The sequence below is a fragment of the Excalfactoria chinensis genome, chromosome 18 (assembly GCF_039878825.1).
Source record: "Excalfactoria chinensis isolate bCotChi1 chromosome 18, bCotChi1.hap2, whole genome shotgun sequence".
In the NCBI taxonomy this organism is placed as follows: domain Eukaryota; kingdom Metazoa; phylum Chordata; class Aves; order Galliformes; family Phasianidae; genus Excalfactoria; species Excalfactoria chinensis.
In genome coordinates this window covers 3,816,444-3,844,188 of record NC_092842.1, presented here as the reverse complement: position 1 = coordinate 3,844,188, position 27,745 = coordinate 3,816,444, and the positions used below count along the sequence as shown (strand labels likewise).

General features: G+C 50.0%; 4 protein-coding genes across 32 annotated transcripts in view; 2 read left to right on the top strand and 2 right to left on the bottom strand.

The window, feature by feature from the left end:
* The window catches only part of DNM1 (dynamin 1), a 57,016-nt gene extending 54,337 nt beyond the window's left edge, over positions 1–2,679 (top strand). For 9 of the 21 annotated variants that reach the window (XR_011905565.1, XR_011905562.1, XR_011905563.1 and 6 more), the window contains one exon: positions 732–2,679. Coding sequence is in view for 8 of the 21 variants with exons in the window: in XM_072352965.1 (XP_072209066.1) it covers positions 732–801 (70 nt within the window). In the remaining 13 variants the exon portion in view is untranslated. Of the gene's footprint in view, positions 1–728 lie in introns of all 21 variants that reach the window. The other 12 variants (XR_011905566.1, XR_011905560.1, XR_011905561.1 and 9 more) reach the window with 2 other exon arrangements.
* Positions 2,680–4,765: 2,086 nt separating this feature from the next.
* GOLGA2 (golgin A2) lies at positions 4,766–21,703 on the bottom strand. 7 transcript variants are annotated; one of them, XM_072353055.1, is made up of 28 exons: positions 21,581–21,703; positions 20,411–20,533; positions 20,011–20,091; positions 18,119–18,253; positions 17,493–17,536; positions 17,298–17,361; positions 16,773–16,832; positions 16,250–16,330; positions 14,673–14,711; positions 13,956–14,018; positions 13,611–13,704; positions 12,853–12,959; positions 12,198–12,256; positions 11,705–11,846; positions 10,887–10,976; positions 10,617–10,724; positions 10,435–10,522; positions 9,615–9,961; positions 9,040–9,153; positions 8,519–8,743; positions 8,211–8,310; positions 8,039–8,127; positions 7,414–7,567; positions 7,206–7,273; positions 6,550–6,652; positions 6,245–6,351; positions 5,879–6,047; positions 4,766–5,779 (listed from the first exon to the last, which is right to left on the bottom strand). In XM_072353055.1, exons 1-28 carry the CDS (start codon positions 21,626–21,628, stop codon positions 5,529–5,531), a joined length of 3,153 nt encoding a protein of 1,050 aa, XP_072209156.1. In that variant the 5' UTR covers positions 21,629–21,703; the 3' UTR covers positions 4,766–5,528. The 7 variants fall into 7 exon arrangements, with proteins under 7 accessions (XP_072209156.1, XP_072209157.1, XP_072209159.1 ...); XM_072353056.1 differs by having other exon boundaries at positions 9,615–9,958; XM_072353058.1 differs by lacking the exon at positions 16,250–16,330.
* Positions 21,627–23,700, top strand: SWI5 (SWI5 homologous recombination repair protein). Its single transcript, XM_072353100.1, has 6 exons — positions 21,627–21,771; positions 21,873–22,002; positions 22,098–22,146; positions 22,228–22,334; positions 22,622–22,716; positions 22,992–23,700. The coding sequence occupies exons 1-6, from the start codon at positions 21,627–21,629 to the stop codon at positions 23,054–23,056; spliced, it is 591 nt and encodes a 196-aa protein (XP_072209201.1). The 3' UTR covers positions 23,057–23,700.
* Positions 23,701–24,732: 1,032 nt separating this feature from the next.
* On the bottom strand, positions 24,733–27,735 carry TRUB2 (TruB pseudouridine synthase family member 2). Of its 3 annotated transcripts, XM_072353062.1 has the most exons (8): positions 27,632–27,735; positions 27,422–27,541; positions 27,275–27,349; positions 27,080–27,141; positions 26,853–26,934; positions 26,514–26,586; positions 26,076–26,212; positions 24,733–25,828 (listed from the first exon to the last, which is right to left on the bottom strand). In XM_072353062.1, the coding sequence occupies exons 1-8, from the start codon at positions 27,726–27,728 to the stop codon at positions 25,539–25,541; spliced, it is 936 nt and encodes a 311-aa protein (XP_072209163.1). In that variant the 5' UTR covers positions 27,729–27,735; the 3' UTR covers positions 24,733–25,538. The 3 variants fall into 3 exon arrangements, with proteins under 3 accessions (XP_072209163.1, XP_072209164.1, XP_072209166.1); XM_072353063.1 differs by lacking the exon at positions 26,076–26,212; XM_072353065.1 differs by lacking the exons at positions 24,733–25,828; positions 26,076–26,212 and adding an exon at positions 26,295–26,429.
* Between the last annotated feature and the right edge of the window lie 10 nt (positions 27,736–27,745).

Sequence of the window (27,745 nt, the reverse complement as noted above, 5' to 3'; positions counted from 1 at the left end):
CACGCTGGCACTGCAGGGAGCGCTGAAGTGGATGGTGAGAGCAGAGGGGTTGCCCTGTACTTTGTGCTGCTCCCCACTGTCCCCCCAGTCCCTGACATGAAGGAGATCCTTGAACATGAAGTTGTCCTCTCAGTGCTTAAATTGCTGCCCATAAACCCGACTAAAGTATCAGCAATGAGCTGAAACAATAGCAGTGGCTGAAGCCTTAATGCAGTTGCATTTGCTGCACCCAAGAGGGGAAGCAGCTCGTTGTCCTGTATGGCAGAGGGGGGTTCAGGCTCTCATAGCCCCAGGGGCAGGGGATGGTGGTCCTCCCAGCCAGCCCTGCGGCAGCACATCTCAGGGGCCCATCCATGCTGTGTGGTGTCATGTGCTTGGTACAGGAGCTCTCTGTTGGCCATGCTTCTCAACTCTCATTCCAGAGGCAGCATCCCCGTTGGCACCGAGTCTGCATTTGATGAACAAAGACAGCAAAGCTGTACGTCCAGCAGATTGCCCAGTGGTGATCCGTGCTGTGCAGAAACCCAGGGCCAGGCCCTGTGCAGACTCACACACCTCCTGATGGAGCTGTGCTCTCCTGGTGCTCTGTGCCTCGGCTTTTTTCTCTTGCTGTTTCAGGCAGGGTGGAGAAGCATGCTCGGTTGTGACTGCGATTGCTGTGCTAACCACGGTGTGTGTTCTCTTGTTTGTTGTTTTTTCTTTTTTCTTTGTTTTCTGCTTTTTCACAGCAGAAGGGGCCCTGCCTCACCTACTCGACCTACCATAATCCGACCGGCTGAACCGTCCCTCTTAGACTTATAACTCGAGGCTGCAGACAGCTGGCGACGAGCGCCGTGCTGGCGGCTTCCCCATCCCACCTCCCTTCCACAGCCACAGTCACTCCTCATCCATCCCACACCTGCCTCCCTTCACCCCCTCCCGGTGTGTGGTACAGCACTAGCCTAGCGATCGAGCTCTTCGTCTCCACTCGTGCGTCCCGTATTGCTTTGTGAGCTTAGCGTAGCCTTCATTCAGTGGCACGGATCCCAGAAACACAGGCTGCTTGGAGAGATCAGCCACAGGGACGTCCCTAAGCCCACACGTTGGCTGTCCGTCCTGTTCTCATCCGCCTGTCTGGCCTGGATCAGTGTCCCGCCTGCATCACCTAGCTGTAGCACCACCTAGGACTGAGCCGTAGCGACCTCCTTGTAGTTAAGAAGATACAAGTGTGACTTAGAAGCAAAAAAAACGCTGTCAAAACGTGACCCTCTTAGGAACAGATTAAACGTCCTGTGTGTTAGTTTGACTTCCAAGGTGCAAAAACTCATGTTGGGAACAGTGCAATCTACCTTCTATCAAAGCAAGGCAGGGAGCTGAGGAGGGGGAGCTCGATGTGGGGCACACGGAGCTGGTGTTCAGCTCCCACAGGGGATGCGGTGGGTGCAGCCCTGCTGCTGTCGTGCTGTGCTCCGTCATGTTGGGCTCAACCCCAACCCAGCGAGGAGGGGGAACGGCTGCTGCTGCTGCTGCTGCTCCCCTCCGTGCAAATGGACAACCCAACGTTTTCAGGGAGTTTGCTGCGTGATGTTCTGTTGAAGCTATTTCTGCTTTGAATAAGCACATCTTTCTGTGTGTTTCGGGCGCTGTGGTGATTTCTTCCGTAGCCTTTTCTTGCATGTGGATGGTACGTGTTTGGGGAACTTGTAACCGTTGCTTATCACACCTCATCCCTTAAGGCTCCATTTCTGCTCTTCATGTTACGTCTGTTAAAAAAAAATCCTACAAAGAAAAGAAAGAGACTTGAGCATTAAAAATATCCCACCCCGTGCATCTGGGCTGTCGTGTCTCCGCCATCGGTGAGCCCCCCGTGTCGCAGCTGATTGCCATTGAGGTTCTCTTTTTGCAGTGCGGGTTTGTCTTTCACTTGTGGCTCCTCTTATTGTTCTGATGCCGATTCCTTTCTGTATTTTAACCACTGTTTTACTGCTTCTCCCCCTTTTCCCCCTTCTCCCTTCCTTTCCCCTTTTCCTGTTCTATTTCCAGCCGGCCGGGTAAGGCCAGCCCCTCCCGCCCGGAGAGCCCCAAGCCACCATTTGACATGTAGTGCTGCTCCCTCCGAGACTCTTTGCCTGCTCTATAGCTGTTGTGTCCCGGAGTGCTCTGACTCAGCTCCCACCCGTGGTTTGCTCTGTTTGTATTTGTGACACACACACACACACACCTATGGGCTGTGACTGTAGTGAAGCTGTTGTTGATTCCCAGCTGCTTCGAGGAGTTTAAATTGTAGTAACGAGAAACATATCTTTACTGTTATAAATATCTATAAATATATATATATATAAAGATGGAAAATCTATATATGTCCAGGTGTTTCAAGCCGTTTTGTGCTTCCATGTGGATATTAGGAAACGCTTAAGTAGGGAAAGAATATCGATCTCCATCCGTATATGTGTACGCACACCCTGAGAAGTGAACCGAACCCCAGTGTTGAGTTGTTGAGCCGACTGTTCAGTGTTCTGCTGTGTGCAGTTGGGTTCCTGTGTTACCCCAGAGCTGTGGGTGAACGTCTCGGTGCTGCTGGTAGCTGTGCTGCAGTCCGTGATCTACTGTCTCTCTTGTTAACTGGATGAAATAAACTCTCGTTTCTGTATAACGAAGGACTCTACAACTAGAATAAAACCATCTCTCTTTCTCTTGCTCTTTCTTTCTCTGCGTGATTTCCAACCTGTCTGATTATAACCAAGTCTTTTTGTCCTGTAAAGCTTAGAAAGCTCTGCATGCGTGGTAGGAACGGAGGCATGGATGTGCAGCAGCAGCAGCCAGGTGTTGGTGGCAGCTCGGCAGATGCAGAGGTGAAGGCCCTTCTCTGCTGTAAAGGAAGGCGCAGTGAGGTGCATCGGTGACAACACACAGAAGGTGGGAGTCCTGCACACCACGTCCTTGGTCCTTACAGTGGTGTTTGTGCATAGGTCCATCTGTGGGACGCAGCAAATGGGCAAAGAGCTGTGGTTTCCATGGCAGGAGCTGAGCTTTGGGCCTGGCTGTGAATGCAGCCCACTGCCGGTGCTGCTGCCCACCCCAGCCCTGCCTGCTGCTGCCGTGGTGTGAGTGGGAGCTCCCTGCTAAGGCTTGGAGTCACGTCTCCCCTTAGCTCCTAAGTGTGGTGGCTGCTGGGGGGTTGGGGGAGCAGCCACAGCGCTCCTGTTCCTGTCTTTGCCCTGCTCTGTCCTATTGCTTCTCTCTACCCCTGGTGTGACACACAGGCTTGTTCTTTAAGAACTGAAACTGTAGTTAAGGTAAGCAGCGTTACTTGCACTGCACAACCCTGTTATCTGCTGCTTGCTGTTACAGTGCGAACAGCAGCTCCCTGGGCTAGGCAGGATGGCAGACCCCACTGCCTGCAGCCCATTGAACACGTCCTGCCTCCCAGCTGCTCACTGTCCATGCGGTGCTTCTGGCCTCAGCATTTTGGGGCAGGGAGGTGGTTTGGGTGCTGCAATTTAAAGCTGCAGAGTCAGCTGAGCAGCAGTTACTGTGTGTGTGTGTGTGTGTGTGTGTCTGCATGGAGCTCATAGGGAAATGGAGCTCATAGGGAAACGCATCTCAAAGGGAGATGGATAAAAAGGAATCATTGGCTGATGGGTGAAGCTAAAAGCCTGGAGAGAAATCTCAGGCCTTGGCAGAGCTGTGGTTACAAGGAAACATTCATGAAAGCAATGTGGAAAGGGCAGCAGTTTGTAGAGCTGTGCCTGTTCGCTGTTTGTTTTGAATAGGGAAGAATTTGGTTGTGTTTCTTTGCTGGATTTCAAGGAGATGTGAACAGAACACATCCAGCCCGTACCCATCTGAATGAGTTTATTCAGGAAGCGTATTTGTAACAGCATTAAGTCACCTCTGCACCAGCCTGCAGAGCTCTCCTTCACAGAGCAGAGCACCCAATAAATATTTATTCCTCTTATAATCATCTATTTAAGTCACATCCCGCCCCTTCCAAGTATGATACAGGTTACGAGCAGCTCCAGCCTGCAGGCCAGCCTTCCCTCCAGCAATGTACAGCATCTTACAGGTCCCGTATGTACACAGCTTGTGTCGTGCCATTCACAGACAGCACTGGAGACATTCAGACCAAGAGTTCAAAGAAAAGCAGCTTCCACATTCCTCGGGTGGGTTCACAGGAAAGCACAAACGGTTCCACACGTGCTTTTCTTTGTGGGGACGGGGAGAACAAAACGAACCATCTTAAAAAGCCTCCATCTACTTTTGGCATTAAACAAGAAGATATTGCTCTAAAGCTCAGCCGCCTGCACACTGAGGAAGAACAGGCTGCTTTTCCTCGGTTTTGGTTTCCTTTTTCCTTTGTTGTGGTTGACAAATGCAAGGATTCATTCTGCATTCGTGCAGTTGCACCTCTCAGCTTCCACCACCCCGAGCCCTGGGTTGTGCTGTGGGATCGTACGGCTGCTGCACTCGGGGCTGCTGTGGTTCTGCCCAGAGCTCTGCAGCTGTATTTACAAGAGGCAGTTTGTGCCTGAGCCTTTAGCTGCGGGTATCACCTGCAGTCTGTACACTGCAGGGAGCCGCACTGCAGCCCCTTCAGGAGCTCTGTACACAACGTGTTTTGTCCTTAGTGAGGCTCCCAGCTTGGAGGCTTTGCTGGGTGCTGTTCTATTGCTGTGTGCCAGCAGAATAAGCAGGGAGAAAAGGATGCTGGATTCCACCCGTTTAATGCGTTTCTTAGCAAAATGGGAGATGGCATTTAAGCAATAGATAACCTGGAGTTCAGGAATTCAAAACAAAGCACGTTTATTAAGTGGTTTCCTTTTACTTATTTCTCCCATTTTCTTTTTTTTCTTTTTTTTTTTTTCTTTAAATAAATAAAACCTTCAGACACACACAAGTGAAACACATCATCCTTCAAAGTGCAGTTACGTTTCCACCCCCAGCTCCTGCTAATCACATAAAGCTTTGTCAAGTAACCGAGAAGACTCTGAAGGCAGCCCTCAGCCCGGCCCCTAGCGCTGAATGAAGCTATGTGTGCTGCCTACCTAACCAGAAGCCTGCACCTTGTGGCTGTTCAAGGCTGGTTTGCGAGAGGAAGAAAGTAGGAAGTTTTAAGATGCGCGGTGCGAAACGAAACCAACCATCCCAAGAGTTTGTTACCAGAGTTAAGTTAGTTACTTTGGGAGCCTTAGAAGGAAGGAGGGCAGGTTACAGTCATGACTGATGGATGAAAGGTCAGGGGTACAGGACAGGGGCTCAAGGAATTTGCCAGAAGTCACAGAGTCCCTTCCCTTCCCCCCAACCTGCACCAGGCCCAGCTGAAGAGCCCAGCGCCACTCAGCCTGTGCTCCAAGCACAACAAGTAACAGAGGGAAGAGCAGGAATGATGCTGAGTTCCATCGGACGCAATCTCTCTTTCCTGCCATCTTTAATCATTACAGCAGATCACTGTTCTGACCAAGGGTGCTGAGCAGCAGTATGGGCACATACAAGTCAGTTTAGTCCTTGCAGGCTCATAGAAAATCTCCGTAAATAAGAACCGGTGCTACTTAAACCACCATGATTTTGACCTCATCATTCTCATCAGCGCGATAGAAGAACGGAATGCAGGGGTTTTCCAGCAAGGAGCCCGACCTCTCCTGAGGGTTCTGGATTTCTCTGAGAAGCTGCATTATTTGCTTTGCTGTAGGGTCCTCTTGGCTTGGCTGAGCAGCTTTAGTGTCAATAGGGTAGAAACCGGATTGATGAAGAGCAGCAGCATTTTGCTCTGCTTCGTCTGCTAAATTCACTTCTCGTAACCCTGTAAGGCACACAGAAGACAGGCAGGTAACTCCTCCCATCCACACACAGAGACTTTGGGTTATTCCATTTGATATAACTTGTTCTGCCTCCAACTTACCTTCTCCATCAGTAGCGTTCAGTTCAATGCGCCTCTCCGCTGGAAGTGTGTTTTCATTCTGGCTTTGTAACAGCTCTGGGTTCTGAGCAGCTGCTACGTACTTGCTGTACCATTCATTTCTTTCCTTGACCAGACGCATCACTAAATCCTGCAGTTCCAGTAATTTTATCTGTACCAAAGCAAAGGAAAACTTAAGCAGTGTGCATATCCACGTGGCTGCAAACACTGCACTACAGCTTGCTGTTAAAACTTCAAAATTAAAGCCAGCTCAAGAACAACATAGGAAGGTTTACACTGTGCAGGTGTCCCCCAGGCCTGCATATAAGTGTATAATGTGTTTGTAGTAGTACAGAAGAGATTCCTTGCCTTCATCTCTTCCTTATCCTGAGCCAGCCTGCTGATGTACTCTTCCTTCTCCTGGTGCCGCTGTTTGAGGATAGCCCTTTGACTCTGGTATAATGCTATATATTCCCCTGGAACACAAGAGAAGCATAAGGAATAAGTGAGATTGATGTACAAGGCACACTGTGAGCATAAACCTATGCTGTCTGAAGATCCATCACATCCAGCTCTGGATTGGAAGCCTATCCTTGCTAGGCAGCAAGACTTGAACCGCTTGGTATGTGGCAGACTCAGATCCCAAAGCCCAAGCTTGTGTTGTGTACACGTACCAATGGTGTCTGTTTCCCCAGACAGCTGTATGCAGCGATGTTCCAGCTCTTCTAGCCGTTCCTTCAGATCAGCTTTCTCCTGTATCAGATCTGTGAAACGGGACTGGACACAAACATTGGTGTGAGTCACCTCAGCTGCTCACATATGGGAATACCCGTGTTAAAGACAGCACCCTCCATTCACAGCTGTCTGAGCCCAGGGAACAAATCGTGCTGCCTTTACAACTACTCTGATTTGGCAGTAAAAAGAAAGAGAGCTACAGAAGGCACAGCAAAGCATCTCTGCATATTGGGAAGCAGAAGGACTGAGGGAACAAAGCGCCTTCTCATTGCTGGGTCAGCACAACTGTGGTCACACTTAGTCTGCGGTTCTTGGAGAGATCTGCTTCATCCCAGCAGGGTGAAGTCTGTCTATTTTTCAGCTATTTCTTTAGGAAGAGACCAGGGATGAGCGTTAGACCCTTACAGTCTTTGGGCAGGGCAGGGGAAGCTCAGCTATGATGTGACAAGTTGTAAGGAAAGCCACTTTTTAGGAAGCAACTTATTATCATGGAACAGCTGCTACTTATTCCCCTGCAACACTTCAAGAGTCCGGCACTGGGTGCAAATCAAGCTAGGTGAGGCAGAGGGGCAGAAAGAGGAGATCCTTTGCTTACCTGTAGTTTCTCCATGGCAGTTTTTAAAGCCTCATGAACCTCCACTGGAACACTATCCATAGTGGAATCTGGAAAGGACATTTGTAGCTGACAGTGCCTGCTTAAGCATGATTCATTCACAAAACCCATTGGACTGTTCCACAGAGGCCAGGGCCAGGTTGGGGCACATCTCCATACTCACACTGTACCCAAACTGCACAAGATTTACCTTCACTCAGTGTGATGTTATGCTGCTGCTCCTGCCGAAGAGCTGCTATTTGCTGCAGGAGGTTTCTGCATTGCTGTTTCTGAGCAGCCAACTGTTGCCTCATCTCTTCTCGTTCCTTCTCCACTTGGGACATGGCAGACGTCAAGAAAGTCACCTGAAGTGAATTGCAGATGACTCACATTAGTGATTGTCCTGTGTGAAGTGCGATCAATTGTGCATCTCATGGTAAAGGGAATAACAGAAATTAACCCCATTTTACTTATACATAGGAAACCCATCAGACCAACCCAGGCAGCAACTACTGTGTGTCTTCTCCATATCACCTTCCAAAGTGAGAACATCAATCATCACAATAGTTAGAGCCACTCTGCCAGCCGGCTTGTCTTTGTAATTAAAACCATTGCTGGACTTCCAGCTTGTTTTTCAACCATACTGTAGAAATCCTGTTGGTTCTTTTGCTGCTGTGTGAAGGGGACTGTAACACTTCCCTGTGCCTCAGCTGTGGGGATCACAGCTGGTAAACAACTTAATACACACTGCAGAACCTCTGCAATTCAATCTGCCTCTTCTTCTAGACATTTGTTCACAACTGAGAACAAAGGCTTTTCTACCCATTAAGACGCACCATTTCTTCATGGCTTTCAAACTTCTCCGGGATCACAAACGAAGGGTTTTTCATTTCTTCAGACATCACTTCACTTTCAATTCCATCTCCTGGAAAGGAAAGGAGGTGAACAATGAGGTGAAAATACCCCTGAGAGCCCAGTTCCACCTGGAGAGCAGCTGCAGCTACGCACCTTCTAGTCTGTGCAGCATCCTGCCATCCAGCTCTGCTGCTAACTGACTGATCTGGGCCTGCAGCTCTTTGTTTTCCTTTGCTACAACTTCCAGACTTTCCTGCAAGACAGAAGCAGAACATCAGTGAGAAAAGCTCCTCACCGAAACCCACACAAACCGAACTGAAAACAGTCACTAGCAATAGCACCACAGAAACAAGCACACAAATAACCACAATCATCACTCGTCTCTAATTCACCTCTATTGCACAGGATGTGGTGCAGTTAAGCATTTTGCCTCCAGTCTTCCCACTTGCCCCTCTTATTACCTTAGTCTGCTGTAGTTCCTTCAGGTGCATTTCCACTGTCACCTTCCCCTGAACTTCCTCATGCTGCAGCCTGTCCATTAGCTGTGTCTGAAGCAAGTACTGCTTTTGCAGCTCCTCCTTCTCAGCAGCCAGTTGCTGGTATGCCACAGTGTACTGCTGTAAGTGGCCATAGTACTGGTCCCGCTGCTCCTGCAGAGCCCGAGCCTCCTGTGTTTTCAGTTCCAGCTAACAACACATGATACAACCATCAGAACAAATCATTTCTGCCAGAAGAAGATGACGACTCGTGTGGCACGATCCAAACTGTCGATGCTGCCCCAAAGCCACCGCCGAGGCAGGCAGCCCCCATCTGTCCCCACATGCTGGTCCCCTGCATCAGACAGCAGGTGACACGGGAGGGCTCCCAGCTTGATCATTAACAATACCGATTGCCATCTTTCCATCAAAGTTTGGTAAGCTGCCAGCTCTCCTGTGCATGAACTGTTGCACACCTGCCCTGCCGTCCTACTGCTGTTGCTTACCGTCTCTTTGAGCTCCCCCAGGTTCTCCTGCAGCTGCCCGATCTTCTTAGCCAGCTCCTTCTTTACGTGTTGCTCTGACTGCAGGGCACTTGTAACCTCCATGTTTTCATTTGTCTGCAAGAATCAGAAGCATCATAGAAGGAAACTGCCCCAATCACCATAAGTATTTGCTCACATAAGCTAAATCAGTAAACCACGTTAATTCCTGATACGGTGGGATCCCATCCCTTGTGTTGTTCTGAGCTGTAAATAAGAGCAGTAATTAACTTCTGAAAAGGCTGAGAAGATGGGAGAAGAGCAGTGGGGGGGGATCGGTGCTGGGACAGTGCCAAGAAGAGGCCTGGCACATCACACAGCCTGTCAGATCCAAAGCAGATGGGTGACACGAACACCCCAAATAAAGCAACAGATATTCAAAACCAAGAAGACAAGTTCAGAAAGATCTGAGGAAAAAACAAAACAACAACAACCCAGTGACCAGATCGTGTGTTATGTGCCAGGACCCCAAAGGGGAAAGGGGAAAGCAAGAGTAAGAATTCAGCTTCAGGAGTTTCAGATTCGTCAAAGAGACGTACCAATTTGACAAACCCATTCTGCAGCTCAGCCAGCTGCTCCTTCAGCTCCCGATTCTGGCTCAGTGCCCTGCTGATGGTGGCCTTGTCACTCTGCATGCTCTCCAGGATCTGCTGTCTGTCCACAGACTCTTCATTGTAGCGCTGTACTGTCTTCTCAAGCTCCAGCAGCCGCTCCTCCTGCTCCTGGTTGAGGCGGCTCAGCTGCTCGTTGTCACGGACCTGGGCCTGGTACTGCCCATGCAGTTCCTCCTTCTCGTGCTGTAGCCGCTGGATCTCATCCTGCAGACTCAGCTCAGCTGCTGTAGGTCCTGCTGGTAAAGATGGCTCCACATCCATGGGTTTCACTGCTGAGGAAATGGAATCAAAAGCAGATCAGCCAGAGGGTTGAATCACTTGGATAGCACACTGAGCTATGCAGAACATACCCCAACCTGCAGGACTCTGTGACCCAGAAAGTATCACCAGCTGAAGTACCCAGAGGAATGGGGCACTGAGAGGAGCAAAGGAGCAAACCACTCCAAAACCACAGTGTCCTGCTGTGTGCTGCTGACTCCGTCTCTCAGCCCCAGCAAGAATCCTGCCTGCCCAACCTCATGGGCCTGAAAGTACAGCCAGGCAGATAACTAAAGACACTGACCATTTGCTGGTCAGTTACTGGAAGCAGCTCGCTTGCTGCCTGCTAGAATGAAAGGTTTCATAGGGCTACCAGTCCTTCAGCTCTCTTCATGATTTGAGATATATATACACGTACTTGCACAGTGGAGGACAGAGTTAACCTGCTGGTACTCAGCAGTATGAAACCTCACTTTGGAAGTCCTACCTGATTTGCTCAGCAGCTCTGTAATGTTGCTTTCCAGCTCCTGAATTTGGGCCACATGCTTCTCCTTCTCCTCTGCCATTGTGCGTACCTGCAAGGCCACACAAGCTCAATGAAAGCAATGCTCATGGTGCTCCTACGCCTGTGTTCATTGGAAGTAGCTGTGGCGCTGCCTGTGAGGTTACCTGCTCAGAGAGCTGCTGGACTCGCTGCTGCCAAATGCTCCCCTCTTCCTTCAGCTTCTCCACATACTGATCTCGTTCTGCCCGGAGCTGCTGAAGCGACTCTGAAAGCTGGTAAAAACAAAACAAGGAAAACTGTACCAACTGAATATATTAAAGGATGGCTGACTACATAAGGGATAAAGCCTGGGAAAGCTCAGGCTGTATTCTTCTGCCACACGAGTTTCTTTACAGATTTGGACCATCAATGCACTTAACATATTAACAACTTACCTGAGCAATCTGGGTTTCCAGGCTCGCCCTTTCCTCCAGGGCCATCTGTAACTGCTGGTTTGCATCCACATTCCCCGACTGATTTGAGAACTGCCCACAGAAATCAAAAGGTTTTGGCAAGATGTTAATATTCCATTCCTGTCTAACCTCTCCCCTGATTTCAGCCTGCCATTTGATCCATGTTAGAACCATCCATGGTTCTTTAGAATGCTTCAACTCATTGTAAAGTCGATTGAAAGAAAAGTGGCATCTAAAATCAAAATGCTTAGATTTTAGCCCTGTAAAACAAGCTGAACTAGGCAGCCCCTTGCTTCCATTTTATGTTTACTGGTTTTTAATTAAGAAAATGGGCTTTCGTCAAATCATTTGGTTCAGAAACTTTGCATTTCAAGAGTCTGCTGTACTTGGTTTAACTTTACCCAGCTGACCTTCAAGTTGCTATTGCCCAGTTCGCCTTTTGATAGGACAGCAAGCACCTCTCCTCGACTTGATTCTCAGTAACACTGAACAACAGCTGGATAACCAGAACAGTCAAGAAAAGTCACTGTGTGTTTACACCCCTGTATGCTCAGTCACCTTCTCAAACTATGTAACACCCCTTTAGTTGACTTGATATCACAACGTCTTTCAATCTCCTCCAAGTCCTTAAGAGCACAGCCTTCCTGCTCCTCAGAGACCACAAGGAAAACCTCTTCCTAACAGGATGGGATGTTGCGCCTGCCTTTAAGGCCAATAATACAGTCTTGCCCCCAGTGCCCAGGCAACAAGTCTTAATGTGATCAGGGTGATCTACTCCCACATCCCACTGGTGTGATTACCTGCTGAATCATCAGTTCAGCCATTTCCAGTTTCTTATGTAAATCTTCCACATCCAACTTCATGGCCGAGTTCTCAGAAACCAGGGAGCGGAGTTTCTCTGACAGCTCTGAGTTCTGCTGCTTTATTTCCTCGCTACCTTTGCTGAAACAAACACAGCAGCTGGAGTCATGGAAACGTTGACTGGAAGAAACCTCTGCAGGTTTTCTTGTCCAGCTCCCTCTCAGGTGGAACTACGCTACCACCAGATCTTGTTACCCACAGCTCTGTGCAGCTGTTGTGTACACTCCAAGGATGGAGGCCCCACAGCCTCCCTGGGCACTGTGTTCCATTGCTGTATTACACACCTAATCTTTTGTTTGTTTTGAATGATTATTTTTACATTGAATATCTGGCCTCCCAGCTCACCAGCCATGGTCAAAGCCCGTTCCTAAGCTCTGTGGCTCTACTGAGAAGAACAGCATTACTCTGGAATAATACACAAAACAGGCTTACCTCTGTTTGTACAGTTCTAGTTTCAGGTTGTCTCGCTCCTTTACCAGCTCTTTATTATGCTGGAGAAAAAAAACAAATGTTTGATTCAATTACAGACTTCAGCCATACAAATAAAATGCTCAAAGATCACCTTATTTTACCTTTAACAGATCAACTAATGCAGAAGAGGTCACGACTTGAGCAAAACCCCCAGCACGGGTTTGCTTAGAACCTGTCACTACAGTTGGCTGGTGCTGCAGCTCATTACACCATCAAACCAAGGATGGATTTACCAGGAATTCACCTGCTCAGCCTTTCTGAACATGATGCTACTAACTGATGGTGGGGTCATTTCTGCAAACTTCTGGATGAGTGTCAATAGCAAAACGCCTGTTTGATGGAGGCCCTCCTGGGAGGAGGTGTCAGAGATGCTGGCAAGACCCATAAAGAAAGGTGCCAGATCTGAAGACAGCCTGGGCCATATGATTAGTGGTCACAGAAATCTGAATGAAAGGTTTGCCTTGATGAGAATACAGGGCTTTACCAGGTTAATTAACAATTAATAAGGTTAATTTCAGCCTCTTCTCTAAGCAGGGAATACAGACTTCACAGTAGCATAGTGACAAGCAACTAGCCAAAAGCAGAGCTGCTAATTAAGCATAGAGGTGGCTCTTACCTTCTCTGACTGTTTTTGCTGTGTAGAGATGGAGGACAAAGTGCGTTCTAGCTCTGATACCCTCTGGCGAGATGACTGTAAACGAGCAGCAAGGTCTTCAGCTTCTCCTAAGCGAGTCAGAGCAGAGTCAGTTGAGACTAAACCACAAAGGGATTACTGGAACAGGCTAAACAGCACTTTCTGCTTCACCAACAAGCTCTTAAAACAGCACAGAGCTCTGTAAATTGGTAGATCTGCTTCCACTCCTGGCAGCATGGGTGATTCACCAGCAACCTTGCACAGCAAAGCTCTCTGTCAGCAACTACCTTTCTTGGTTTTAGAAGGAGATGATGAAATGTCCTTTGCAGAGCAATAGGCACTACGTTCATTTTTTCTTTTCTATGAGGGCAAATTGCTCAAATTTAGTTGAGAATGAAAGGCCTACGTTAATGTGCCAGCTGTGTGGGAGGAAGGGCGATGAAAGGGAATGAAGTTTTAAAAGAATCTGAAGAAAGTGAGAAAAGAACAGTCTGGGGTAGTCACCAGGCCCAAGCAGGGCTGACAGGGCTTCAGTGATGCACAAAAGAACTTTGACTACCATGGGATTACCATGCTCCAATCTAGGGGCAGCTACGATGACAGAAGTGGTGACGGTGCCAAGTATTGCTCATTAAGGAGCCAATGAGTGCTGTGAGCTGGCAGCCAGCAGCCATCATGCCTCTGATTTGAAATCCATGGTTTAACCAACAGCTCAAGCTGGAGTGCTGCGAGTCAATTACCTGATTTCTGCCGTGCAGCTTGTTGTGTATGTCCCAGGGCTGTCTGCAACTCGGATTTCTCAGAAACCAGGATTCCAATCGTCTGGATATGAACCTTGAAGAAAGAAAAAGGAGCTCAGTGCAGGAAATCTTTGCTCGCCACCACAACATCCCTGCTGCCACAAAGGGATCGTTCAGTGAGACAAAGAGCTCTTGCATTTAAGTACAATCTAGCTAACTGGCTCTCCTCGTTCTCCTGAAAGGATGTTGGCTTCCAAGATGTGAAAGCTTCCAAGACAGAGTGCTCAGGGATCCAGAAAAGAACAGCAGCCACGTCCTATTGCTGTAGTGAAAGCTCTGCCTTACCTGTAGCTGTTCTCTCAGTGCTGCTTGCTCTTTAGAAAACTTCTGTTCAAACTCCTTCTTTTCCTGTATAAACAAACGATGCCTGTTCAGCACAAAATGGTAACCCCTCGTGTTTTATGTCAACAAACAAAAGCAGTGATTCCTCGGTAGTACTTCCAGCACGTAACCAGTATCATCATTTTAAACAGCCACACTTCAGTCTTCCATTTCTTTAACTATTTCATTGGTTATCCATCCTAGAATGGGCAACAGTAGGTTCCTTGTGCTGGCAGTGTTTGGAATGCAAACTACTGACAAGGCTGTGAACTGTCACCAGCTGCTTCCATTGCGGCCTTCCAATACCTGAACATTTACATCTTAGCTTTCATCAAAACAAACAAGTTATCTGCCAGGCCTCGCCCGTGAAGTCAAAATACTCAACCCTGTGCTACAAACAGAACCAAATCTAGGATGGTCTCCAGGGAAGTGATGCAGTCACCATCCTGGACTGATATACGGGATGTGGATGTGGTGCTTAAGGGCATTGTTTAGTGGTGGGCTTGGCACTGCTGAACAGATGGTGGGACTTTACTTGATGATTTTAACAGTCTTTCCCAACCTAAATGATCCCACAGTTCTATAAGACAACATCACATGGGCTGGTGCCACAGCCCGCTATGCTTTCTCCAGAAGAACATATCTATTTCTATCTCTATCCAAAAATAGGACACACTTTACCTTCTCCAGCTGATTCACTGCTTCTTGGTTCTGCTGCTTCTACAGAAGAAAATGGATGCATCAATATTAGAAGGAAATATTCTCACAGTGCTGAAGCATAATTTCACTTCACTGAAGTAGGATATATGCCCAATTAATGCAAACAGCTCCCATTATCTTTTTATGTAGAAGACTAGGAAGATTGTCTTATCTATTAGAATAACAGATTTGGGGCTTCCTTCATGAATATGCCATACGTGATTTCCACTGCTCAGTACCTGACTGCTGTTATTCACAAACATCACTACAAAACCCCTGTATGTATCTGAGCATCCACCAACTTCATTTACGCTTTCATCCCACATCTATGACATTAACCATAGCCCTGATGCTTCAGGATAATGACCAAAAATGCATTTTAAAAACCCAATGCCACAGCAACAGTGTTGTGCTTCAGCTGAGACCTTCAGCTGTTATCCTACGTGGCAACTGGCTTTAAAATCATGCAGAAGTTCACTTATGCTATGTGAGTGCAGTGCTACTTGCTGCTGTTGTCCTCATGGCAGTTTCTCACAGATGCCCCCCATCTAAGCTACATGCGTGGCCTATTCCCCCTTTCCAAAGGATGGACATTAGCCCATTTTTACTACCTCAGTTTCAAGCTCGCTTTGAAACACAACTGCAGCTGGGAAGCTGATGAATTTGAGGTTTTGAGTCTAACACAACCAGAACAAAGAAAACAAGACTGCAAATGCAGCAAAGGCCCTGTGTAATTCCAGACAGCGTTTCATGTGCCTGTCAGAAAGCAGACAAACAAGGAGCCCTGGGCAGGCACTGCCCCCACTACCAGCTACACAGTTAAAAGACAACCAGGAACAGGACGGAACCCAAAGAACTCAAAACCAAAAGTAACACAGAAGGGGTTGTGGGGTGCATTGGGAAATGGTGGACTTTGGAAAAAAGAGTGTTGTGAGAGGAACAAAATGGGGAAAAGTATTTCAAACCAAGAAAGGCTCTTTTCAGACCATAACGAGTCCACTTAGCTACGTTTCTTGCAATGTTAAAGCTGAAGGCTGAAAAGCAGCAGCGGGAATCCATGCAAGCCACAGGACAAAGCAGTTCATTCATAGTGCCAAGAGAAGCTGAGGATACGATCAGAAAGCAGCCCCGGGCTCTCTCTTAGACCTACTGCTCCCACTGTGCTAATACATTTAGGACAGCATCACCACCTGCACAAATAGGTTTTCACACTGCTGCCAGAATTCTGTATTTCAGAGGTTCAGAGCAGGCCCAGAAATAGTTGTTTTATCAGGATGCTGATCATCCAGAGAAAACACAATGAAAGCGACAGAGCACAGTTAAGAAGAAACAGCAGAACTGTGCTGCTTGTTCTCAGATGAGCCAATGCATCCATGAGTGACCTGAGACTCTGACCTTCCTAACAGGTATCCCATACAGCCCATTTTGTTCTACTCAGAGTGCCATGAAAGCAGCCTTCCTTGTGGTGCTATAAGAGAACCCGTAACCTTGCAGACACCCAGAGAGCATGGAGGAGCAGCAGAGACAATATCAAACTGGTTGGTTGGATCGTTTCTTACCAATTCCTCTATCTTTGTAATGAGCTGTTTGTTAGTTAGATTGCTGGAATCTAGGGCTACTGCCAGCTCCTGGTAACGTGTCTGATGGGCACATGCAGGCAGGAGAAGAAGGAAGGGGCAGAAAAGGAGGAGGGGAGGGAAAAAAAAAGCAATAATTAAAAAGGACAGAAAAATAAATCATTATCACACTTTGATAAAATCAGATTTCCCAAATCAATCCACAGATCCAACAAGAGCAGCTGGCACATTAACTTCCTTGGACTTTCCGCTAAGGCATTTTTTGACATCATAGTGAATCAAAACTAAGAGCTGCACTGAGGCCAAATGATCCCCAGCCCCCCAGAAATAGCTCAGGTATCTTGGAAATACCCGCTCCTGCTGATCACAACTACCTGAGTACAGCAGAAGGCGACACTGGACAGCAATGTATGTGAACTGTGTGTGCAGTCAGGTCTCATTAGCACAGTCCCAACAAATGACTTAGACTAGAAAATAAGAAAATCGTAGGCTCAGGACAACTTACTTCCATTTCCTTAATATTAGTGGAAGAAACACCACTTTCCCCATTCACATATGACGTAGACTAGAAGAAAAATAGTCAAGTCAGTCAGTTTTATTCCCCCAGGCAATAAATCACTACCAAGTAAGAACTATCATAATACTTCTTATAGCACATTTCACTTCCAAGTACCTCAGACAGGCACAGCAAAAACACATCCCTGGCTAAGGATAGATGCAGGCTGCCCCTGTGGCAAGCTGACACGAATTATGCAGATTGACTTCAGAATCTCTGCCACTAAATGAAGAGAACATCTTGCCATGAATACGTGCTGTTTGTTCACCCACTCTGCTCTTCTTCCTACTGCTGAAATGTTAACATTCCTAAAACTGGGAGTTCAGCTTCTCAATGCTTCAATATCTCATTGTTTAGTAGGATGACTTCAGGCATCTCTGACACCGAAGAGTGTTTTCTCAAGCTGGCTGCTTAAAGATCCTCATCAGACCCCCCAGAAATTATGAGGACAGATGGACCAAAATGAGGCTGTACCTGAGAAACCAGGCCATTGAGTTGTTCAGACAGCTGGCGGAGGCTTTCTGTTGATGACAGAGACCTGGGAACAAAGACAGACCTCACAGTGAACATTCCTCCAAGAGAACTGCCCCGGTCAGTAAAGCAGCGGGGAGCACTAAAGCTTTTATTTGTTGGACACTTTGGGCTCCTGCTGCAAACACAAACACTCACCTGTTCTCATCCAAAGTGTTTTTACGATCCTCAGCTTCATGAATCTGCAGATTAAAACAGAAGTTGACAAGCCTGTAAGAAAAGCTGGGAATCATGTTTGTGAATGTGTCCTAAGGCCTGACTGCATCTGGGCTCGGGTTCCACAGCACCTGTAATTACTGCTTCCCAAAGAGAGATCTACTTCAGGAAACCAGCTCATTTCCCAGCTTGCCCATAATTTCTGAGCACCGAGTGCCCAGGTTTCATGGGATTAAGAGGCTTAAGTGCTACTGGCTTTGTATTCGCTGCTACCATTTATCAGAATAATCAGCTGTGCTTTGCTGGAAAAACTTCAGTGGAATCTTTAAGCAGTGAAAGGAATTGCAGATTGCTCCAGCTAGCTGCAGACCTTCTGTATTATTAAGGGTGCTTTCTGCTAATTAAACAGGGGAGAAGAGAATCGGAGCTTTGGAAGCAGCAGGGATGTGTGCATGCTAGCACCCTCCACTCTCAGGCAGATGATGATTAGATGGAGAGTGGAGAACGTGGTATATTTAACAGGAGACAAGGTGAGCTAGTTATGGGGAGTGCCTTTCTCAGAAGAAGATGGCTAATCAGTGTGGGGATATTGATGATGACTCACAAACCTGTGTCAGCTGCGTGCTCCCAGGAGCAGGCAGGACAGAAGCACAGCTAGGCAGGCTGTTGCTGTTAGATAGCACGGGGACATCGGCAGCAAGCTGGTCAGCATTACGAGTGGCAACATCACTGTCAAAGTATGCCTGTCACAAAACACACCACAGGAATTACAGCCTACGTGCAAAACGAAGGAAACACACACGGACATGTCACCTTGAGACAGGCCTGTGAGAAACAGGTGAACAAAGTCATGGAGAAACACATGGAAGTGAATCTATGTCCTCCCCAGAGCAAACGGTGACTGCATGAACCCAGAACTGAGAGTCATCCCAGCCCTACGTCCTGCTAGATCCAGCCTGAAGAACCGTCCTATCATCACAGTCATTTCTCTAATGAGGGGTGACAGCATCTCCCTGCTCTAAGCTCACACTGTGGATTTTCTACAAAGGATTTGTCAAGAAGTGAGCAAGGGGCAAAGGCAGATGGCAGCACTGCTGTGTACAGCACTGCCCTTCACATGGCTGGGGAAAACACTGATCACTGGGGTGCAAATTATGGTGGGGAAGAACAGGTGAATGAGTTAGTCAAACTCAAACAGCAAGCTATGAACCAGATGTTTAGGAACAGGACATTTGGGAACAGGCCAAAATGAGCCCAGCTGGAAACAGGTGCCCGCAGCCCTGGCAAAGCTAGGAATCCCACGGCGACAAGAATCTAAACAGAAAAGGGCTACAAACTATTCCTGGACAGTGATGAGGGCTCTCATCCGGCATCTGTGGGAGGGTAAATAACAGCTGACAACACCTCCACCAAGCCATGCTGAAATGGACAATTCCATCCATCCTGTCCAAATGGAATTGCCTCCATTATTTTTCTGGAGGATAGACACGTGTTCTCAAGGAGTGACACATTTTAGGGGCTTCAAGGAAAGTCAGGAACTCCCTTGCTTATTTCAGGTTACTTCGCCTCTGTTTGTCCAGGCTCTCATAAATGTGGAACATCACATGGACTTCTGCCCAGGACATCTCAAAGTCACGGCCTGCGTTTGTTCTGATTGGAACATTCTTAACACTTCAAGATGCAAAAGTCAATGAGACGACCAGAAGAATGCCTTCCTTCTGCCTCCACAGTAAATAGTTTCGAAGTAAATAAGTAATGAAATAAATAGGGTTTACGTATAATAAATATATATATGAAGTAATGAAGAGCTCACACAAGGTCCTCCTGTCACTGAAGCTCTGTCAGCACACAGCCTGCACCACAGTTAGCACCTGAGCACACTGCCATTGCTCAGCACACTTCCTCCTGCCCTTCCTCCCCCAGGAGTGAGGGAAGACACTCAATGCTGTACTTGAAATACCTGACTTCCTGCCTAAGCACATTTAGAACTGTGGTATTTGCCGGACTGTACATCACCTGTGCAGGTTTCATCACCTGTCATAAAATGGGGCGGCTGGAATAACTACAGCTTGCTCAGGGCAGGCATGAGCAGGAACTCACCCTTCAGAAGCGCAGCACTGAAGTAAATAAAACAACAACACAGACCAGGAGAAATACACATTAGTGAAGCACTACTCCTTCCTAACACAGCGTCTCTCAGCAGTTAACTTGGTTTACTGCCTCACCCCAAGCTCTGTTTGCTCTTTTCTTCCTTACAGCTCAGCTGCCTGAAGGATGTGCACTGGGCATGGTTGACATATTTGCATTTTTTGACAGAAAACAGGAGGAAACGAGCACTTAGAAGCGATGGAAACGCATGTTAACAAACAGCCCCGTGTTAATAAAAACAACAGACATGCCAGAGCAAGGCTCCATCTGAATTCATGGTCTGTGTAAAACAGAAGCTGAGCATGCAGAGGGGACAGCGAGTCGGTGAGAGGGACACGGAGCACTGCCTCACCTTCCTTCTGTCCAATGAGGGTATGGCTACCCCATTGGAGCGGTTAAGGTCTGACACCAGCACCTTCAGAATGTTCTGAATCTAAAGGAGGCGAAAGAAAAGTGGAAAAGAGAAACGGCTCAGAAAAGGACAGAGAGAAAAACGTCCATCAAAGGCAGCCAAAGAAACGGGCATCGCCCAGCCCCCGAGGAGAGGCAGCTCGGGGTGCATCCAGGGTTGCATTACAGCTCTGGATGCTCCAGCACTGCTCCAGCACACACCCTGACTCACACGCTGCTAACAGGGGTGCCTCAGCCGCTCACATTACACCCTTTAACCCTCCCCCAGCTGCAGTTGTGCTGTTTGGGAAACCAAAGCTCGAGGCAGAGGGGATGTGTGGGAGGAAGGGGGGGACGCTCACGTTCTCTGGAGACTGTCGGCCATCGTTTGTGGGAGTCTCAGGCCGACTTCCTTCTTTACTCTTTCGTTTTTTCTTGGCTCCCGCAGTCGCTCCAGGGCTGTTCTTCTGCTGATACTCCTTCAGCTGCGGGGAAAGAAAAGATTAACCTGAAATCCAAATGGAAGATGTCTGCTGGGAATGGAATGTCAACAAGAAAATGACAACAGAACCACTGGGTAAGAAGTCAGCTGAGCTGGAAGGACAAGAGGAACCGTCCTTAAAGATGGATATACATTAAAAATAGTTCAGAGGCTCCGACAGTGAGAATGAGAGGGATGGGTTTGTGACAGACCGAGAGCTGTCAGTGCTGTCCAAAGGAGGAAGTGCCCAGGAAACAACTTGATGCTGCAAGAAGCAACGTTTGTAAGTCTGTAACTAATGAGGGGAAAAGCACGATAACATGGGATGCAAACTGGAAAAGCGGCGTCTGATCATAAGATGCAACAAGAACGTCGAAAGAGCTTTAGGAGAACCACGGCCCTGCAGATAATAACACACGGATAACACACTGATACAGGCACTGCGGGGCTGAGCAACCTGCGATGGATGCCCATTTGAAGTCAGTTCAGCCCAGGAGCGGCTCTGAGCTGCTGATGCTCCAAATGCCCGCAGCTCGGGGCCGTGTGCGGGCGGCGCTTCCTGCGGCCCTGTAGGGCGTCCATGGAGCGCGGGGCTGCGCTTCCACGTCAAGGTGAAAAGCACCGGAACGAAAAGGATCCTCGGGAGGATTTCAAGATGGAAGCCCGAGCCGCTCCAGGGCACTTTGCCGTTCGTTTGACTTTGACACAGGAGGGCATCGCGATGGGACGGAGCGGGCCGAGCTGCGCCGCGAGCAGGAAAAAAAGGAACAAAAAGGGAAAAAGGGGAAAAAAAATGGGAAAAGAGAGAGATGTAGGAGGAACCGAAACGGGAAAGAGAGCGGCGCACAGAACGCGGGCAGTGCAGCACCACAGGCCCGGCCCCCACGGGCCGCCCCCACCGCCGGGGCGTCGCGGGACCGAACCGGGCCTCCCCGCAGCGCTCCGGGCACAGCACAGCACGGCCCGGCACAGCACAGCACAGCACAGCACGGCACAGCACAACACAGCACAGCACGGCACGGCACGGCCCGGCACGGCCCTCCGCCCTCACCTTCTTCTTGGCCGCCGCCAGCTTGCTCTGCCTGCTGCCGTCCGCCATGTCCGCCCCGCGCCCGGGCCACGTCAGCCGCCGAGGGGAGCGGCGCGTTCTGCGGGCAGGCTCCGCCCCGAGGCCCGCCCCGCCCCGCGGCCTGGCCGTGCCCCTCCGCCCCGCTCCGCCCGGCCGGGCCCGCTGCCCCCGCTGTGAGGCGTGAATGGCGCCGGGCCCGCCCCGTTCCCCGGCTCGGTGCCCGCCCACGGATCGCGGGTTGTTTGTTACGGGATCGCGGGACTACAAATCCCAGCGTGCCCCGCGGAGCGGACATCCGGTTCCGGCGTGCCCCGCGCCGTGCTGGCGGTGCTGCTGGAGGCGGCGGCCCTGGCGGAGCGCAGCGGTCCCCACTCGGGGCGCGAGGCGCCGCCGGCGCAGCGCAGGTAGGAGCGGGTCGGTCCGGTCCGGTCCGGTTCGGTTCGGGTCGGTCCGTCTCTCGGTGCCCCGCGCTCACTCTGCGCTCCCCGCGCTCTTTCAGGGCTCTCGGCGGCCGCCGGCGGAGCGTTGGTGCCGGTTTCAGATCCCCGGTGAGCCGCCCGTCCCGCCCCGTTCCCCCCCCGGGCTCTCGGTGCCGCCCGGTGCCGCCATGACGCGCCGTGTCCCCGCAGCTCCCGGCCCGCGTTGCGGACGGAGCGGCGCCGTGCGGTGACGGCGTGGAAGCGTTGAAGGAGAAGGACCGCGCTCTGGACCGGGAGATCGCGCAGCTGCTGTCCGAGTACGGAACGACGGGCTCCGTTACGGCCCCGTTACTGCGCTTCGGGTTATGGGCTCCGTGAACGGTAACAGGGAGCTCCTTCCCGGTTGTTTCCCGCAGGGCTGGGTTGGGAAGGCTCTGCTCCCTGTGCTGTGCAATGCTTCGCCATCAAAAGCAAGGCGTTTTTGCTGATATCCGGCCCAAAATCATTGCTCTAAACGGAGGGAATTGACCAGGCTGGGTCTGCGTGCCTCAGATGGAAACACAGCTGTGTTTGGCAGCGCTTTTGTTGTGTGGCTTCGTTACAGGGGGTACAACGTGGAGGAACTGGAGAAGCACATCTCTCTGCTCCATGAGTATAATGAAATTAAAGATGCTGGACAGATGCTGCTGGGCAAACTGGGTAAGGAGGGGAAGGCCATTGGAGAAGCTCTTGGTGAAGTAAATCTTGTTATATAAAGAGATATCGATGCTGTGAAGGCAGAGCTTGTTTCAAAGAACCCTCAGTGTTGGGCTTCCTTAACAAAACAACATGGGGGCACAGCTGGAAATCTTTGGTTCCTTGGCTGTGGGTGGTTCTGTGGGATACATAGAGTCTACTGGGAGGAAGACACAAGTTCTTTCCTGACCTATTTGCTCTCTTCTTAACAAAAGCAATGGAATTTCTTTCTTTTCTAGCTGTTATCCGAGGGGTTACTACGAAGCAGCTGTACCCTGAGTATGACCTGGAGCTCAGTGACTAGCATGGGACCCGCAGGCTGCTGTGAGCTGCAGACCTGACTGCTGCAGGGCCTCTGTGTTTTGGTGTCGTACCCGTTTAGAGCCAACAGAAGCAGCAGGAGGTTTTGTTAGCAGCCACGTTTCTCAGCAGCTTTGGGATGTGCAAGTTGTGGGTGATGTCAGCTCATTCCTGTTTGTGGGAGGGGGATGTTGGGGCTGCGGACTTGGTGCTTTTGGTTTGCTCTGCTACCTGAGAAACACTATTTCTAATACGTTGTTTTGTAATTGGAATGGTTGCAATCCAAGGTTGATGCTAAAGCTCCTCCCAATGAGCCTTTGCTTCTCTGCAGCATCCAGGCTCTATCTGGGTGTGTTAACCTGCAGGTGGAGCAGCCTCTGAATGGATGGAGGAAATCAGGGCACACATTGTATACAGCGGTGATGGGACAGCTGCTGTGTCAGGAAAGCCATCAGGAGAAGAGAGGACTGAAGGCTGAAGTTGTGCTGGTGGTTTGATTTGGTTACGATTGGATCAGGAGGAGTTTGAGCATTCAGCCATTTGATACTTAACTGCTGTAACATCCAGAGGGTTTGTATTGTTTCTTTAGTAAACAGAGCATTGTATTGAACTGTCTGACCTGAATTAAAGCAGCCATTGCATCCCTCAGTAATTCACCTTGAGAGCGTCTGATTCACAGAATGAACTTGGGAACAAATTCTTCACCTACGTTCCATTCTGAGACAACTTGCAGGTGTTTGCTGAGGACTCTTAATGGGGACGGCATGGCAGCACTGCTGGGAATGAGAGCTGCAGGATTACATGTACTTGATTGTAAATGCAGAGTCCTAAGCACAGAGTTACAATGAGAGCAGGAGCGTTTTAGTGTCACCTCTCAGGACTGAGGGTGGCTGTATAACCCGAGTTTGGCTGCTTTGTGCCAACTGATAAAGTGCTCTGACCACATCTGTTGTTCCTGCTTCACTCAAGCTCCGTATCTTGTCCATTTCTACTTCCCAGACCTTCCTGCCAAGCAGTTTTTCCCCCCCTTGCTTTCAGTCAGGCCTGTATTGCAGTCTATCCATCGTTATTTCTAAATCTGGAAGAAATGAATCTCTCTTCACAGTGCCTGGCTATCAGAAAGTGGTCAGAAAAGCCATTGCTGAGAACACAGTGACAAGGTGACCGGGAATGTGGTTTTCATTGGGAAGCACTGTGTGCAAGGTGTAGGGCACGTGGGATGAAGCACAGCCTGCTGCCCAAGCTATGGAAGGTTATTTAAGGACTGAGAGGTTCGTGTTTCCTTCCCCCCACCCCTCCTTGTGGTAGCACTGGCATTAATGCAGTCACGCAGGCCTTCTGCCTGCTTAAACCAGTGCTGGTTTCTGCTTCAGTTAGCACAAGGCAGCTGTCGGGGATGGCGTCCTCATGTTGTCCACAAAGGATGGATGCACACAAACCAGGCAGCCGACAGCAAACTGCCCTTGGTGAGGCTCTGCAGTGGGCACAGAGCAGTGCTGCATGGTGGCTGCTGTGCCCCACTGCTGCCTGCACTCCTTGTACCTTAAGGGCAGACTAGAAGATAATCTTTGCCCAGATTCATAAGAGCAGAACCAGTAATTACTGTTGCTTTCTAGAGTGCATGAATATCTAGAATTAAGCAAGTCTCTGGCTGGTTGGATGGCAGGAAAACATTGGATGTTACAACAGCACCGTTTTTAATTGAAATTTAAGAAGCTTATTTCTGTGAAGCCTAATCCACGTACAATGATCTGATAGGTAACAAGTGGAGTTACAGAAAGGAAACCACAGAGAGGCAATGGCAGAGGGCAGGATGGCACAGCCCCTTATGAGCACCCCTGGTCCTTCAGCAAAAACAAAGCTTCTTCTTTCTTAACTAAAGGGCTGCTGTACTTGGCTGTAGTGCTGAACCCCAAAGCTGCCTCTTTCCCTTCAGGTCACTCAGTTTTATTCCTTGTGTTCTCAGCATCTTTCTGTCAGTCCCCCTTTCCACGCTGCACACACTCTGTCTAACAGCCGTTTCCCTGCTGCCTTTCCCTCCTTGCAGCCCTTTTTAGTCTCATTTGTGGCTCTGAAAGCAGAGCTAAAGCAAAGGCCCTACTCTTGTCAGGGGAGCAGGGGGAAAATAAAAGCCTGTGCAGCAGGGGAGCTGTGCTGCTGGTTGCAAGGAGCAAATAGACCCGTGTAATGAAGGGAACACAGCTCTGTAAGATGCTGCCTGTGTTTCCTGCTGCTGAACAATTTGGGAAGGGGTTTCTGCATCCCATAGCAACCTAAGGATCCCGAAGCCAGCAGGGATTTTGGCCCAGCTATTAATGAACTCCTTGCAAAAAGATACAGCCTGTCAATGAAACAACAGCTCTCTGATTAAAGGAATGGTGGAGGTGAGCTGCAATTAACCTCTTTCCTTCTGCCGCCCATCACTCTGTCAGCACGGGGCGGTGTTACAGTGCAGCAGAGCTGGGCTGTGATGTTCCCTCTGGAGCTCAGCTGTCAGCAGAGTGGGCTGTGTCAGCATCCATCTCCTGCAGAACGCCTCCATCCCAATGGCCCATTGTTTTCTCTAACTCAGTTTTCACTCTAAGCTGACAGTTCAGAATTGCGTTCTGGATGCTGTGCAGGTTCCACTGCGTTCTCAGCAGAGCATCGTCCAACGTGAAGACGCCATCGCGTGTTCTGCGCACCTGTGTGCACACTGCGGATGATTTCAGCTCCAGCCCAATCTCGTGCACCACTTTTCGGAGGTACTGCTGGGTCTCGTGCAAGCAGTGGATTTCTGGAAGGTCAGAGAGAGCCCTTTAGAATTGGCATAGCAACGGGAGAGCTCAGAGCTTGTTTGTAACGCAGATATCCATCGTGTTAATGCAGAAAGAAGCAGTTCAGCAGAATCACAGATTCCTGGGTTGAAAAGGACCACAATGGGGCTGAGTGCAGGGTCACCAACCACCAGACCAGGCTACCAGGGAAATGAATGTTACCAACTTATAGCAGATTCCCTCCAGTCCGTTCTGCCCCAGTCCTACCTAGCTGGAATTCAGGCAGTGCAAACTGAAGGCACCGGATTGCAGTGATTATTGGGGGGCTTTTTCCCATGGGGCGAATCAACCCCTTCACAGCCAGCTCGTAGGCCTCCTGTGTTTTCATATCGATGTTAGAATGCCTGGAAAAAGGAGAAAAGGAACAGAGCAGACACTGAGTGCTTCTCTCCAATGGGATTTCAAACAGATACAGCCCCAACTAAAGCAGAGCTGCACTCGTTATTCTCAGAACTGCACACATCTGAATGCTGTGTTTGCAGCAGGTGGGGAGGGAGGTGCTTGGCCACGTCCATAAGATATCAGTGTTAGTTCTACTGCAGCCAGCAGGTCCGATTGGAGCTGGAGGTGCCAGAAGACATAAAGGACACTGAACAGTGAACCTTTACAAGCTGTAATGGCAAACACAGCCATGTACATACGTACATCAGCAAGGCCTTGTGGTTTGTTCCTTGGATGACGGCGAGGATCCGTTCCAGCTTCTCCCTCGTGATATGATCTGCAGATAGAAACAAAGCCTCAATTATCCATCTGGAAACTGGAAGGACAGCAGCCTGAGTGGTGCCATCGGTGTCAGCAGCGGTTAGGGTTAGGGATGAAGGCACCTTAACGTGGTACGTGCATAAAGAGAGGCCAGGAAGCACTTGGAGCATTGCCTTTTGTTGTGCCTTTTACCTGGCCTTGCTGTCCAGCTGCAGTGCTGTTTGCTTAGTGTTCTGTTGAGGTTTTTTTTCCCCCCTCAAACACACTGATTCAGTTTCTTACCAAACGTTGTCTTCTCTATCAGCTTCCCGGTGTCTGAGAAGTCCTCGGTAGCTTTACCGAACTGCCCCCTCACTGTGTAAACCTCCAAGAAAAGCAGAGGGTGTCAGCCGTCAAAGGAAGGCTCAGAACAACAGAGTGCAGCCATCAGCCCGTCCCGGACCGCTCCGGGTGGCACCGAGACTCAGAACCCGTCCCAGGGCTGGTTCAGGTGCCGGCGCAGCACCTACCTTGCCCAGGTGGCAGTTGTGCATGTGGCTGAGGAGCTTGTTCCCGTGGCCAACGCCGAGCACTGCAACGCACGATGCGGGTCGCCCTTAGAGCCGTGCCGGCCTCACACGTGTTACTGCCCAGCGCTCAGCCGGGAGCCGCGTGCGGCCGGCACAGCGGGGCCGCCTTAAGGTGCCTCCCACCCAACCTCGCACCGAACACCCCCGATGCCTTCACGTCCAGCCGGTGCCCGGCGCCGATCTTCAGCTGCGTGAAGCGGGGCCCTCGAACTGCGGACAGACACGGCGGTCAGCACGGCCCCTCCCGGCCGCCCCCCGCCCCCCGCCGCTCCCGGCGCTCACCCAGGCGGTGCTCGGCCAACACCGGCACCCGCACGGCCACCAAGCCCGGCGGCCCCGCGCTATCAGCGGGCAGGAAACGGATGCGGCTCCGCGGAGGCCGCGCTGGGGCCGCGTTGAGCTCTGCAAGGAACGGGAGAATAAGCACGGAGCCACAGAGCGAGCCGCGTGTGCCCACGGGGGGTCGGGGGGGGATCCTGGAGCTCCGCTCACCGCGCAGCAGCCGCGTCTCCACCGCATCCCGCACGCGGTTCCACGCCACCCCCGGCGCTTTGTACACCGCGAACAGCCCCGCAGGAACCGCCGCCATCCCGCCCCGCCCCGCCG